This window comes from Sitodiplosis mosellana, unplaced genomic scaffold (assembly GCF_009176505.1).
Source record: "Sitodiplosis mosellana isolate CC-2019 unplaced genomic scaffold, AAFC_SMos_1.0 Smas_scaffold_6197, whole genome shotgun sequence".
NCBI classification, from domain to species: domain Eukaryota; kingdom Metazoa; phylum Arthropoda; class Insecta; order Diptera; family Cecidomyiidae; genus Sitodiplosis; species Sitodiplosis mosellana.
The window spans coordinates 993,595-1,009,161 of NW_022601438.1; the positions used below are offsets into that span (position 1 = coordinate 993,595).

A 15,567-nucleotide genomic window follows, 5' to 3' on the forward strand; every position below is an offset into this window, starting at 1 on the left:
TCATAAAAAAGAAACAACTAATGACCACTTTTTTTCTTTGCTTTAGGGGTAATTGCCATTGCTAGCGAAATTATTGCTATTGATATGATTGCATTTCACTTTTTGTAGCGGGTGCATTCCATTGTGATGACAACGACGACGGCGTAGTAGCCTGCACATCGTGCAATGCAATGTAATGCAAAACAAAGCTAAATGACACATCAAGGAAAAATGTCTTATTCAAATCTTATAAATAATATGAGCGTTAATTCCAAATGGCGTGAAAATAAAGTCTAAACGGTTGCGGTGGCGGAGGCTATGAATATTTTCGCGGAAAGCTGGTTTCCTACTTGATTATCCGCAATTGTTTGCATTAGTCGTTATCTTGGCGTGCAGCGCGATAAATACCTCAATACAATCTTAAGCTCAAAGTAGACGATTTTGATTTATCAAAACTACATTTTATTTCTGTTCTTTTTTTTTTTGGTTTCGTTGTTTGTTTTGAATGAGTGGCTCAATCGTATACAATTTTTGGGTAAGCAATTTGTGATTCTGTGTTGAACAATAATTTATTTGCTCTCGAGCAACAAAAAGTTTTCTGAAATGCAGTGATGGTTTTTCGTTAGCCAGCATTGTCTTAGCCTTGGCTTACACCAACAACTGGTGTAAGTGAATCGTTGGCCAGCTATCTGTGTGAAATGAGTACATTCAAAGTATGATATTTTTTGATTTGAGTATTTTGATTCAAATCATACAAATTAAAAAAAAATTAATATATTTCAATTAATTTTCAATTTAAAAGTCATTTTTATAATTTGAGTTAATATTTTTTCAAAAACTTAATAGAAAAAATGTCGATGTTTGGTTTCATTTAAACTCTGACTTGGTGAGTTAAATGACAGTCACAAACGTCAGCTCAGATGAGTGCGTTCAGTTCTTATTAAATTTTTCTCACTGGTCTACACATTCGTTAGCCAGTATACACTTATGCGGCCAATCAGCCAGTTAATGTGTTCTTCACTGCTGAAATGTGGATGCGCGTTCGCGTACAAAGTGAAGTTACGTTTGATGCAATCGAATAACATGGAATCTTTGGATTGGAAATCTTGAACATTTATGACAAGCAGCGCGAATTTAGTGAATACAAAAGTTCAATTTATGTCTTTATTTGAATACATTTATTTTTCTTTAGTGCATATTTTGGGTTCGACATCTGATTTAATCCCAAATTCGATGGATTTACATTTGTGAGTGCATGTGAAGCATAGAGAAACAGAAGCTCAAATCTATTTGACCGGTGGCAACTTTAGCCACTCCAAATTTTTACACGACTTGCATATCGTCGAACTTGGTCGTTTGTTTTCGTTCACGCTCTTATTTTTGCTGTTGTTGTTTTCTCTCTCGCCTTTCTTGATATCCGATAGAAATTTGGTGCCAGCATAAAATTTACTTGAGCAAAATATTCGTTCCGAAAATGATAAACGAATTCGAAATAGATCTTGACACAAACAAATGAATCGATACAAAAATGCCGTGCTGTAAATTGATTGCGACCAACGGTGCTTTAAATATGAATCAAGATCAATAATAATGTGAATTCAGTGAATAATGAAAAAGAACAGCATATAAAGTGCACGGCTTAAATCGGCTTATGAATGATGAATCTTATTGAACGTTGAAGTTTTTTTGAACAAACAAACAAAAAACAGCAACGACGAATGCTAAGCGAAATGAAAAATAGCTGCATTTGGTAAATGCTGGAACGTGATCATTAATTTCATTTTGAGAATGGGTGAGATGCCCACGACTACAAAGTCTGTTTGGTGTAAAATACATAATATTTGCATGCGACTGTCCCAGATTGGTTAAATCACACAATCAAATCGAATAAAATGCAAAGTAACCAAAGCGAAGAAAAAATAAATATTAGGAAAGAAAATTCCCAGAATAACCAGAGAAAGAAAGAAACAAAAAATGGTCGTGGAAGGCGTTAAACACGCATTGAAATGAAGTCGCTTTTGAATCTTGAATCTTGAATTTCGGTTTAGCCATCGATTACACACTTGGAAAATTGATCGTGATGCATTCCGTTGGCGCAACAAATTCCATAAACACAACATATGTATTTGACATAATCAACAACACCATAAATTACGATTCACGCATTTCTCTTCTCTATCTCTCTCTCTCCCTCTCTCTCCCTCCCTCTCTCCCCTTGTAATATAAGAATAAGGGATCACACATCCTTGTGCAGTGAAGGATAAAGTCGCTTGATCGAATGGAGAAAAAAAATATATCACAATTTATAGCCGAGTATTTGAACATCGAAATTTGTCCATCGTGTCGCGACTCCTTTTTCTTCTTGATTCCCTATGCTTGATTCCGTTGCGACATAAAGAAAGAAATAACCAAAACACCACACAACCATGACGTAAACGATTTGAAATATAAAGTAATTGGCGCCAAAAAACAATTTATTATTCAAATCGATTTAAGCGTGGTACCCGTTGTCGCGGCGACGGCAGCTGCCGCGACTGGAGCCAATGTGATTTAATTCACCACCGGTACCTTGCGCATTCCTCATTAATTTAGTGCTCTACAAGCGTTTGAATTGTGTTTTTCTCTTCATTTCTTCATATGGCTCCACTTGAACATACGCTTGCTGAAAAAAAAATGCCATTTTTTCACTCTTCCGTTGATATTAGACAGAGACGAATACAAACCATTTAAAAATTCTTGCATATTCGTCGAATGCTTTAGCGTAATTAAATACATGTTCATCAAAAACCTGTCTGCTACTCACTACTCCTTGAATTTCAAATGAATTGCCTGTTCGATCGGCATGTCATTGTATGGTGTTTTTTTTCTCTTCTTTTGCATCATTTCAACTGGACAGCAAACGAATTGATCCCATTTTGATCGAAATCCCATTTAAACATGTCGCCACATTAGGTGCATTAAGGTGTTTTGATCAATTAAACGATTCGATGTCATTTGGGTTTGTGGTGCATATTTCCTTTTGAATCACACACAACAATGTGCCCACCAAATGACACATACCGAATTCAACAGAACAAATGAAATGAATGTAAGACTGGCGCGATACACTGACTCCATGTCGCTTCTGAAGACAAACACTGTCATTCCGGACTTTAGTAGTTTTTTTTTTATTCAAGAAAACCTCAGCCAATCACACAAATAATGGATAATTGAAATTTCGTCCAAAAAAAATGAAAAAACCGTCCAAAATTTTTATAAAATCGTCCAAAATATATTACAAAAATGGAAAAAAATTTGGTCGATTTTCTCATTTTTTTGGCAGGTTTTGAAAATAAAATTATAAAAACGTCCAAATCTGTTGTCACATGACTCTCTTAGAAACAAATGGTAAGTAGAAAGAATTGTATGGTTTTGGATGGTGCAACTGCCATGCAGCTATTTTACAGCACAGAGTCATCATCGTTCGATGAATACTAAGCTTGTTTCCATCAGCGCGTGTATCAGCTAAATTTTGCTGAAAATTGGACCGAATCTACATGCTCTTGTCCATATTTCATGCAAAATCCAATTTGCAAGCACACCCTCGCAATCGCTTTACTCAAGCGTGTAGTTTTGTGCATGCCCGAGTCTAACCCCTTAGTTCTCGGACAGAAGCCGAAACGCGGCCAAAAATCAAACGCCAAATCGGCCTTGCACAAGCCGAAAAATTGATTATTGTAAACTCAAAGCACTCTACAATCAACATGGATCTGCTTGAACTGACGTAAAACTTTTCGTCAATTTATCTACCGGTATAAATTGAATGATGACTTTCGCAGTCCTAGAGTCACAAACTAAACGTGTAATTACGCTAATAACCTTACGCTTCACATAGCCTTTGTCCTTCTGGAAACGTTTACCATAGGTTATTCTGGACCGTTTTTCATCGGACCACTTACCAAGCATTTCCATCTTGATTGTATGATATATGTTTTTATGTTATTTCAAAGAGATACTTTTTAACTTGATTCAGCCAGAGCTTGGCTGTGTTAAATAAAAAATAAATAGATATATACAATACAGATCTGCGATCATTTTCGAAAAAGTAATAGTACAACTGATTTGTGAACATTCACTCGATTTATTTCAATCGAACTACGGAAATAAATTCAAAAATCAAAACCATACAATTCTTTCTACTTACCATTTGTTTCTAAGAGAGTCATGTGAAGAAACGGTAGGCTTTTGTCATGAATCCAAATTCATTTTTCGAAAAATTGTGGATGAAATTCAAAATATTTTGGAAGGTTTTCTAAATATTTTGTGCGATTTCCGAAATATTTTGGACGAATTTCGAATAATTTTATACGAAATTCTAATTTCAGAGTTGGAGACGAAAACAGATTTGGACGTTTTTATAATTTTATTTTCAAAACCGGCCAAAAAAAATATGAGAAAATCGATCAAATTTTTTTCCATTTTTGTAATATTTTTTGGACGATTTTATAAACATTTTGGACGGTTTTTTCATTTTTTTGGACGATTTCTGAAGCAACCACAAATAATCGACATTAAATAGCATCATAACTCAAACATTTTACAATGTTTACACACATCAACTCAGTCATCAAATCAAAACTCAGTCCATTTCTACTAAAAAAAACATGTTTCACAATGAAAAGAAATGATTTTTTAATGATAAACTAATTAGGAAATTCCTATTCTGATATCTCGAGTCCTTTTTTTAGTCGGAGACTGATCCCCAAAGTGTGTTCATTGTGACGTGACGTAAATAATAAGAATTCGAGTAGAAAGAAAGAGAGCGATCGTCTATCCATTCAAATTGGATGATTCAACTTTCGAAAAAAAAAGAAAAATTACCCACGGCATCACAGAATCTCATTGCCGTCATTCGATGGCATAAATTAGATGAGCGATCAATACGAAAACAATGGTTGATGTCATTTCCAAAAAATTCAATATTTTTGCTATTACATCGATCCATATCGCAAATCCGCTATTGGGTCGATGGCCATCACGACAACAACGACAACAAAGAAGACGACAAACGAGAAAATTCTTAGGTAGCAGAAATTCGGTAGCCGTCAACCTCGAATTTCGTGTCCACACATATTGACATACACGATTTGATGTTATTTATATTTATTTGGGGCTTTTTGGGGCGATTACAACCAACCGATAAGCAACCGACGACACCGAGTCGTGACCATTTGCATTTAATTACATACATTATCTATGACTTCAAGCAGAAGAAATGCCAACAGGAACGAAAAATAAACACACAACAACTGAACAGGCATTTAACCAAAAAAAAAAACCAATCCGCACAACAATTCCGACGACGATGAATCGAAGAATTCAAAGTGCTTCGATTAAGGCGCGATCATTGTTTTCTTTTGATTGCACACGATTTTCGGGCGTTAAAGGTGAACACACCGAAGAGATAAAACTGAAATCTACATCAATTAGGCTACCACATAAATTTATGGAATTTATCACTAAATTAGCCATGACGCGAGATTCACGCTACGGCTACACTCTCTATCGGTAAAAATATCGATTACTGTCAAAATAATCAACTTTATTACGGCTAGTTGCTCGATGTATACGACGTAAAAATATCATTGATAATAATCAATATATGGTGTTTTTTTATGGCTATAACATTGGCCTTCACATACAAAATCAAAGATTCAACGCAGAAAAAATTAATCAAACAGATTGTTTACTTGTTCAATGATTCAGAAAGAGAGAAACAAAAAGTGATCCTATTACACAAAATCGCTCCAAAGATGCACATACTTAGACGCTTAGTTCATCTACTTTCATTGGGCGAAATACACTTGTTTGTTGTTTGTCATTATCCCATCGCAATGATTTTAACACCCCCACAGCATCGTAGTGTTTGTCATTGAATGTCCTTCTTTGGCAAAATGTGCAATTAACTGTTTCTCCTCTTCTTCTTCTTCTTTTTTTTGGTTGATTTTACGAGATTTTTTGCTCCTTCTGGTCGCGTCATATTTTATCTGTATGCACAATCAAAGTATATGGCCATTTAGCACATAGCCTTTATTAGATAAGCGCGGCAAAAGAGATTAGCATGGCTTTTGTTTTCATTTTGATCACTGTCATTTTCAATATCAAACGCGTCCCGTCTTATGCTTTGCTCTGTGTATAATTTTTTTTTGCTGCTGCTGCGTATTCGAGAGCCGCCATGTCGTTATTAGAATTGGTCCAGATACACAAAAACCCAATCTAAATGGAGACATTTAAAGTCATAAATAAGGCTAAATGCGATATCAAGTTAGATGATGATCCAAAATCACACTATACCAAAAAAAAAACACACATCCGAATAGCAAGAACAAAAGCGCACATTTTCGAAATGGAATTGTGGAATTTCTCGTCTGTCTTTTTGAAATTTATGGTATTAATCAAACAAACAAACGAAAAAAAAAAAATACATATACAACGAACAATTTGGACATCGAAACTACATTTAAGTCGCGCTCATCGATGATGGCGGATTACATTGATTCCGAAACGGAACACTGAAAAAAAAAATACTGGAGTAATAAAACGAATAATACCTTTTACAAAGCAATTTTATTTGATTGAAATAGATCCACAGGCGCGAAATCAACGGTGTGTGCTATAATAACCGGATGGCGTTGACTCAACGCCGTCGAGTCGATGATCACATTCAACAACGTCTCATTTTATTGGCATTCCACCGGATTGGCTTATCGTTTTCCTTTCTATTCAAAGTGGTTCTTTTTCTATTTTCTAGAAACTTTTTTCTTTTGTCAATAACAAACAGAATTTTATAAATAATCAATTAATTTATTCTTGCTGTAGCGCATCATGCATATATGGTGGTATCGGTGAGAGTGTCCAAAAATACCAATGATCAAGAAATGTTATTGAATATAACGTTCATGTTTGGCAAACTGACAAGGCTCCGCAGTTCTGAGAAGAAGAAAAAACCGCCCGTCGAAAGGTAGCCACGAAACGGAAAAAACGAACGAATGCAACACACCACCGAACAAGAGAGAGGGAGATCAATGGACTCTTTACACATTGCAAACTGAGCAGCAAAGCCAATAACCTTTCAATTTTCGAATTATGCACCATTTAATTGTAAATTGAATGCAACGAATGTTTTCGTTGCGGGATATTGTGCACCGGCCGCCCGACAACGGAATATGCGAAAAGGCGACCAGTCACAAGTCTTATATTCATTTGATTTGTGGTTTGTGGTCAATTGGTTCCACGCACACACTCACTCACTCGTTTGTTTGCGACCAAACTTTTCCGCATTGAGCCCTAACATCCGAGCTCAACAAAGCTGCATCCATAAATTATGCACGCGCGCATATTCATTTTGCTTACCTCAATTCAATTTTCGCGATGGTTTCTTCGAAATTTTCATTAGCATCGTTTATATTCATCTCTGCTCTTCGTTTTTTTTTTTTTTTGGCCAAAGCCAATTTGCAAATGCTTCTGCACACAAAGGCACAAACAATCATTGTATTGGCGAATAATTTTAGTGAGACAGAGGCGTCGCCTTATCTTAGTTCCGGCAAATGTTTTTCGGTTATTGTTGCATTTTTTAACACATTCGACTCCATTCGCATGCATTACTTTATTTGGTGTTATGTTCGAAAAACACATCATCTTATTGGTAATCTCTTTCAAATTAAATGCATTTTTCACAGCTTTTCCCCCTCTCTCTCCTCGCTCCAAATTATCTTATCTTATCCATGTGGTTTTTATTCATGCCATTTTAGCAAAAAAAAAATCTTTTCAAAGACTTTCATATGAGTAGTTCGGAGTGAAAATGTAATACAGGAAAGTTGCGCGGAAAAATGTCAAATGAATAGAGATAGCTATATAGTTCACTATAGTTTACTATACACTATAGTTACAAAAGCTATATAGCTATCCCTTTTCCGCTCATTCATCATCGACATTTTTCCGCGCAACTTTTCTGTATTACATTTTCGCTCCGAACTATTCATATAGTCAACCTGAAGGATAATACATATTTCCGAGCAAAATGCAGTAGTAGCTTTTATGTTTAAACAGCAAACGACTACTGCGCGCTCATTGGTTTCTATGGAACAAAGATAAATTGACTGCAATCATTATTGATTTAACCGAACAGTTGTTCGTTTCATTTTTTTACTGCTCTGTTGCTTTGTACGGTATCACAACGCGAGATACAACAGTAATTGGGAGATCACTCCAAAATAAATGGGTACAAGGAAAAAAAATCAAGCGCATTTTATTTGAAAATCAACGGGAGGATTTTCAGAATTGATTATGTGCCTCTTTACCGTCCGTGTTTCTTCCATTCTTTCTATATGTGTGATAAAAAAAAAACGCGTTTTCACTGAATGGCCCAAATGCTCATCATATTCAAATGTCAGTTTTTATCACAACATATGCAGTTTGGTCACTGGATTCTGTTTTTTCTTTGTAATCGATCCCGATTTAAAAATAATTCTCTCTGGGGCTAGATTGAAAACATCCCAATTAAAAAGCAGCCGCATGAACCTCTGAAAAAATATTTAAAAAAATGCTAACAGAGACAAACACCACATTTGAAAGCCAACCACATTATAGACTAACGAAAAATTTAAAAATAATTTGTAATAAAGTAGCTGCTGGGCTCCGGTAATCATAAGCTCATTTTGGGCGCATGCTGACATCAAATGTGCTGGCGCGCGGAAAACTGGCGACAACAGCTATTCAAAATACACAGGCCGATGAATCAACCAAAATACACACACACTCTCTCTCTCTCTCTCTCTCTCTCTCTCTTCGTGGTTTGCATGTATGTCTTTGAGATATGAATGCACACACACATTTTTATTTCACCCAAAATTTTTCATTCGTTATTATTATTGTTGTTGTTGCCGTTGCTAGTTTTGTTTTGTGCTGTTGCTTCTATTTCTTCTTCGCCCGCTTCAGATATGCGAGAGAGTCGAGTATAATGACCAGTTTATTTGTTTGTTGTTTCGGTTTTGTTTTTTGTTTACTTCGAACTTTACCGAATTTGTTGTGTTTGTTGTTGTTGTCGTCGTTGTGCTCTTTTTTCTTCGGCAATTTGTAGTCGTTTGTCTGTCACACTTGTAGCTGTTGTATGTGCTCTGATTGAATCGATTTTTGGTATGGTCAATGCATCACTGCGACACACAAACCATTCACGAATGAATTGGACAGCAGCAGCAGTAAATGAAATGATAAAACGAAAAATCAGAATCAGAATACAATGATGAGAATGGGCGAAAGAAACAATAACAACAACGGCCGAGAGATGAATACATAAAAATGATACAGCTCGCATGCACCCACACAGATGCACACACTTAATAGCGAATTTATCGCAACAATTTTTCGTTTGTTTGTTGGTGTCATTTTTCGTCTTACTCATTGCTATTGGCCCATTCGCAACTGGTTGCTCTTTCAAACTAACTCACTCACATACGCGCGATATATTGCGATTCTAAGGTGCTTTTGGAAATATTTGTTTTCTTTTTTTTTTTTTCTTTCTTTTCTTCTTCTCTCATTTCATATATTTTGGTTTTTCGGCTGATGATGCATTTGGTGTGTTCGCGATCCAAGGCAGCCACTTAGTATTTAAACACGGCGTGCAGAATCCCGAATCAACTCATTCCTCCCAGGACTTCGAAGAAGATAGTTCATACAGCCGTGACTGCTGCTTAAGATTTTGTAGTTTTTAAACCAATATTTTCGAAAATCAATCCTCAGATAGAATTCACACACAGTGGACGGACATACATTTTAAAAGTAACGAATTTTGTTCTAAGTGCCATAAAAGAATTGGTGGATTGAATTTCTCGCGAGTCAGAAGCCGGACGAAACTCACAGTGTGCAGAAAATTGAAGTGCCAGTTGATCATTTTCCAGTGTCTTACATTTTTCAACACAACATTTGCAATTTAGTTTCCAAAATGAATTCAATCATTTTTATTTTTTCGGTTAGTCGAATTTCAGATTCAGGCCTTTTTTAGACCGTTATTACCCAAAAATTCTGTTTAATGGTGCACTTTTGCATTTTGTTGAATGGATTTTGTTTTTCAAACACAAGTTAATATTTTGTTTTGTTTTTTTTTTTCATTCCAATGTTAGATTTCACTCGTGATAAGTGTATTACTCGTTAACGCCGATGAAGATGGAAAATATGATGCTCGCAGATACAATCAAAATTCAGGTATGTATATATACGGAAATATTCAACCATTTCGATATAGATTTATTTATTCAGCCAATTTTCATATGAGTCACACGTAAATCACAATTCGATTCTCCATTTCGAATTGGATCCTACTTCAATTTTACGGCCGTGATTCAAAAGCTTTCTATACTTTATGTTCTGGTTACGAAAATCCAACATTGTTCATTTATCGATCGTTTTTTTTTTCGTTAAACCTAGCTACTATTTTTCCACTCAAATTAAAGTCGAATGAATTCGATGTTCAGCGTAGCCGCGTCTGTCTTTATTCTTATTCTTTTTCGCCAAATGAATCTCAACGATCAATTAAATTCTTTGTATCTACTCAGTAATCGGTGGATATTTTTCAATCGTATACTTTTACTCCTCTGACAATCAGTAATGTTTTGCATTTATTCGCTAATTGCTGCAAAGCGATAACCCTACATATAAAAACGAATAATTTACAATCGTAGTCGTCATGGTCGTTGCATGGAATGCACTACCAATCTTTTGTGTGTTTTCCACTAATGAGTTTGCACATTTTCAATTGGTTGAGCATTAGATCAGCAAATTAAAGGAATTCAATACATTTCGAATGCAACACATTCATACATTATATGTGTTTTTTTTTTTTAACTAGTACTATTTCATTCGTTTTATTGTGCCGCACTGCAAATGTCATACTCTCGGCGATAGAAAATTGCCACCATAGGCACCCATTAATCGTCTCTAATTACTGCCGATGAATCCATAGACATCGACATTTTATGTTGTCGATTATTTGCTTGAAAATAAACGGGAATTAGCAACGTTTGCAAGCAATACCAGTATTTTTTTCTCTATTGTGGTGCCATGAATCAGCCGGTCAAATTTGAATGGAAATGTTTTCCGATTAGATGTTGAATTGACGTTTGGCACTGACGCGTCACACAAATTTCACATTAATGGAATTGACAAATCGATCTATAAATTTCAATTTTAATTAAATCCACCGCGAGCTTTGTTTGCTTGAATCCGATGATCGCCATTATTGCGTATATGTGACACTCCCATAGTGTCATACTGGCCAAATTATTCAATGAAATGTCAAGAGAAGATATTCACTTCCGGTCTATTTATTATCCTGTGCCACAACGACGATGTCATGCTTTTTTTGGTGTGCAATGCGGATTTGCTTTCTGCTCTCGGGCCAGCCCCGTTGAATGACTTTAACACACTATTATGAATTCAAGAATGCGGTTCAATCTGAATAAGCTCCATGATATTTAGTTTATATACAATAGACAATAATTTATACTAAATGCTGAATAGCCGTTAATAGATTATTTTCAAATATTGAATTCTTGTGGTAACGTCATATTGCAAAAGCGATTCGCATTTTGAATCACAAATCGGTTTGACAACCGATGATGATGACGATGCCGGCCGAGTTGTGGTGGTTTACATCTTATTTTCGTCACCAATGTTCACAGCTATTTATATATAGTTGCACAAACCTCAGAACGATTGCCAGATAATCGAATCGCTTTAATCGATTTGTAATAAAAATTTCAGCATAGGCACAGACCGATTATGTGACAAATTTAGAAGAAGCAAAAAAACATAAGATTCTCAACATTTTCCTAAGTATCGAAAAAGGTCCTTTCTTTTTTTTTATCGACACAAATTCGGCAATAACATATGCAAAGCGCAACAACAACAACAAAAACAGACATAAAAACGTTAAAATCACAAATAATAAGTAGGGGGCAGAGTGCATGGAGAAAGGTGAAAGATTTGGTGTTGAATGTGTTTTTTCTCTCTTTAAGTGTTTGTGTGCTCGTTTCAATCCATTCATATGATAATCAAACAGATTTATCAAGATAAAGTACAGGATACAAAGAACACTCGTTTGCCCCCTGACACACACTCACACATATTACACGACGCGTCGCCTAAAAGCTATCGAAATCTTTTGGATGGCAAATCAAACGAATGTAAAACATCAAGTGTACATGCATAGAGCAACAAACTGCGCTGTAAATGGAAAATATTCAGCAATGAATGCTCTAACGGCATCTATACGGTATAATTTGAAAGTATAAGTAAATGCTTTCGTCATAAGGTTTACCCAAATGTTGGAAATGGCATTTGTCAGAAATGACATTTTAAACGTCATTCATAATTGAAGTCAGTGATTTTCCGATGGAGACAAAAGCAATACAAACTGAACTCTGAACGGTTTTGGATTTGCTGAATATATTACCATAGCGCTTCACTGTGTTGGCATAGAGTGTTGTAGAGGCTACGAAATAAGGAAAAAAATAACAACAAAAACAATACATACACACTTCACAGTTCACTTGAATTGGTGCATGTCTAGCGAAAGAAGAACGAAAAATGTGAAAGAGAAAGAGCCAAAGCAAAATAAACGAGAGATGATAGGCAACGAAACAGACAAATGCAAACAAAATCACAAATGACATTAATATTTATTTACATTTAATTCAAAGGCGTTTGCGAATGCAGGAAAAAAAAGAGTGGTAAACATACAAACGCAAACACACACGATATTCCAAATGTGGTGCGCTCAACATCAGTCAGCGTAACGGTATTTCAATTTCTGGAATTTGTGTTCCATATTTGCTGCGATGACACAACGTCCGTAATGTGATTGAACAGTCAGAAAATTTGAGCGATCTTTTCGCGCGTTTACCATTGCTATCCATACACACTGCATGTTGTCTGACAGTTTTCACTCTCATCTTTCCACACGCTTCCCGAAAGAAAAATCTAGTGTATTTTAGTCGACTTTTGATGTGTGTGTGTGTGTGTGTGTTTATGTGTATTTAGATTGTAAAAAGACACACTTGAGTACATCATTTGCAAGACATTTCGACTGGATCATACCAACTCTCTCTGGCACTTGGCCCAAGTATTACTTATATACATCTTGTTACGATTCAGCCGAGTGAGTGAAATGGGTGCAAATAATAATCCGTACAGGAGAAGAAAAAACACAGAAGAAAACGCGGGCAAAACACACGATACATACAAAGTACACTCGCTTCAATTTTTTTCCCTTTTTTTCTTGAGGAAGCGTTGAGCAAATATTACAAATATTTCCATTTGTTATCACATTCCAATTCCATTTTCATTTGTTAGTGAATTTTCAATAGATTCACAATACACTCGAGCTATTCATATACACTTGCATGTGCGCGCTCGCTGTAAACACAATGTTTCTTTCTCGCTCCCTCTCTCTATGTATCACATATGAGAGTCCCTTATCCTTAACGTTTGAGTCAATACTTTAGCCGTGTGAGTGGAGGTAGCATAGAGAGAAAGAGGAAAGAACACAGCACGTAAAATACAGAGAGAAAATACGTTTGAACGTTAAACACGAATATATCAGACTCATACACAAGCTTTTGAAAAAACAAAGACTGAATACCGTTAACGTGTATTCCATCCTTCGTAATCTCGTTCACCACTAGATCGAGTATTTTTGCATACTTTGGGACGTTTTACCAAGTTGCGTACAGTATTTTTTTTTTTACATCTCTTCTCTTCTTTTTGTTTGTCAAGAGAGAATAAAAAAATAAGCTCATAAAATACGAACAATTTTATTTGCAAAACAAAGTAGAAAAAATGCATTCTTTCTAAGTGGCTTTTCATTTGTGTATTAGCTAACCAACTTGATATCGTTCGCTGTTTTGGTCGAGAGCCAGAACCAAACCTATAAGTTTGGTTATATATTTGAATGTATTTTGATCGCATGAAAATCGAATTTATCTACATGAATGTTACAAATAGAAGATAGTGAATTCGTAGCATGTTGAAAATCATCGGATATGACACATTTGTTTCCTTAATTTTGAATTGCATTTGAAATTGGCTTGTATCATTAATGATGTGAGACTTTAACGTTGCTGTTTCTTTAACTCGGTTTCATCAAACAGAAAAATCATGAACAACGTATAAAGCGAAAAGCTCATTAAAAATTTACACAAATCTCAAGCTTGTGACAGCACACACACACACACACACACACCGCTAAAATAATAGATTCAAAAATAAGAGAATGAGAGAAAGAAAAGTGCTTAGAGTAAAGTGCTCGCATGGATGACTTATATTATATTCTCAAGTATGTCTCTTTTGCCTGTGCTAAACAACTTGCTTCATTCATTTTAAAAAAAATGTATGATGTGAAAACACGTACGTATGTTTCATTTATTTCAATTGGGGAAGAGAAATGTCGTTTATGATTTTACCGTTTGAATGCCGCGTGTATCCAGATCAAAACCAAAATGATTCAAAGAACTTTTCAAATAAAGTTTCTTATGTTTTTTTTTCATCAAAGCTTTGATGGGTTTTTTTCTTTTCTTTTACGATCCTTTTTCATCAGCCTCTAGATACACAACGAATATATTTCGCAACGATTGTTATGTGTGTGTGTGTGTGTGTGTGTGTGTGTGTGTGTGTGTTGGTTTGTGGATGCTTTTTCGTTTTTCCTTTCCCTGTAATCGAAAGACTAATAAAGTGAACCGATTATGAAGGTAATAAAATCCCATAAATAAATCGATTTTATCGCGAGATACACTCATACAATTCTCAAGCGGAAATGAAATCTCTAGCACAATGATTAAACTTCTTATAATTGCGCAAAAGTGTACGTGATTCTGTCGCTCGTTTTTTCTCATTGTTCTGAGTAGCTTGAAGCGGAATACGTAATAAGGAAGCGTTACAACCAGTAATGAATCATTGGCAAACAAATCGCTTTTTCTGTTTCGATCTGTTAATCGATTCGTGAGTAAATTAAACGAAAAAAAGTCAAGCTAAAAATTTAACATCGCGTCAATTGATTGAATGTATCGACCCTTTCGGTGAATTGATAGAAAATATGCAAACGACTACTATGGTATAGGTTAATTTCCCATCTGAATGTAGAGTCGAATATCATACAAAACGAGCATCGTATCGGCATCAAAAAAACATGTTTACACCCAAACCCACACACACACACACACACACACACACACTCGTACCAATTTGAACAAACCGAAGTCAACGATAATTAATCGGTTTAGTCCTTTGCGAGTTTTGTTCATCTATTTATTTAATGACTCTCCAAAGCAATCAGCTTGTGGTATTGACCATCGTTAAGCTTTTATTTTTGATGTGTATGTGTAAGAGAGTGCAAAAGTATTGAGAAAAAAAAGTCTCTAAATTTGAACGTGCTTCCAATTCTATGGGTGAGATCGAGAGTGGTGTATGTTCGAACAAATTGGCTATACAAAAGAGAAGTATGTATCATCGAATTTTAACGTTGTTAAAGAGGTGTATGTTTTTAGAATAGTTTCGATC

General features: G+C 35.4%; 1 protein-coding gene across 4 annotated transcripts in view; it reads left to right on the forward strand.

The window, feature by feature from the left end:
• The first annotated feature begins 346 nt into the window (after positions 1 to 346).
• The window catches only part of LOC129577528 (uncharacterized), a 23,187-nt gene continuing 7,966 nt past the window's right edge, over positions 347 to 15,567 (forward strand). For 2 of the 4 annotated variants that reach the window (XM_055464764.1, XM_055464765.1), the window contains exons 1-3: positions 349 to 514; positions 9,614 to 9,985; positions 10,137 to 10,218. In XM_055464764.1, the coding sequence (XP_055320739.1) occupies positions 9,959 to 9,985; positions 10,137 to 10,218 (109 nt within the window). In that variant the 5' untranslated portion in view covers positions 349 to 514; positions 9,614 to 9,958. Of the gene's footprint in view, positions 515 to 9,609; positions 9,986 to 10,136; positions 10,219 to 15,567 lie in introns of all 4 variants that reach the window. The other 2 variants (XM_055464766.1, XM_055464763.1) reach the window with 2 other exon arrangements.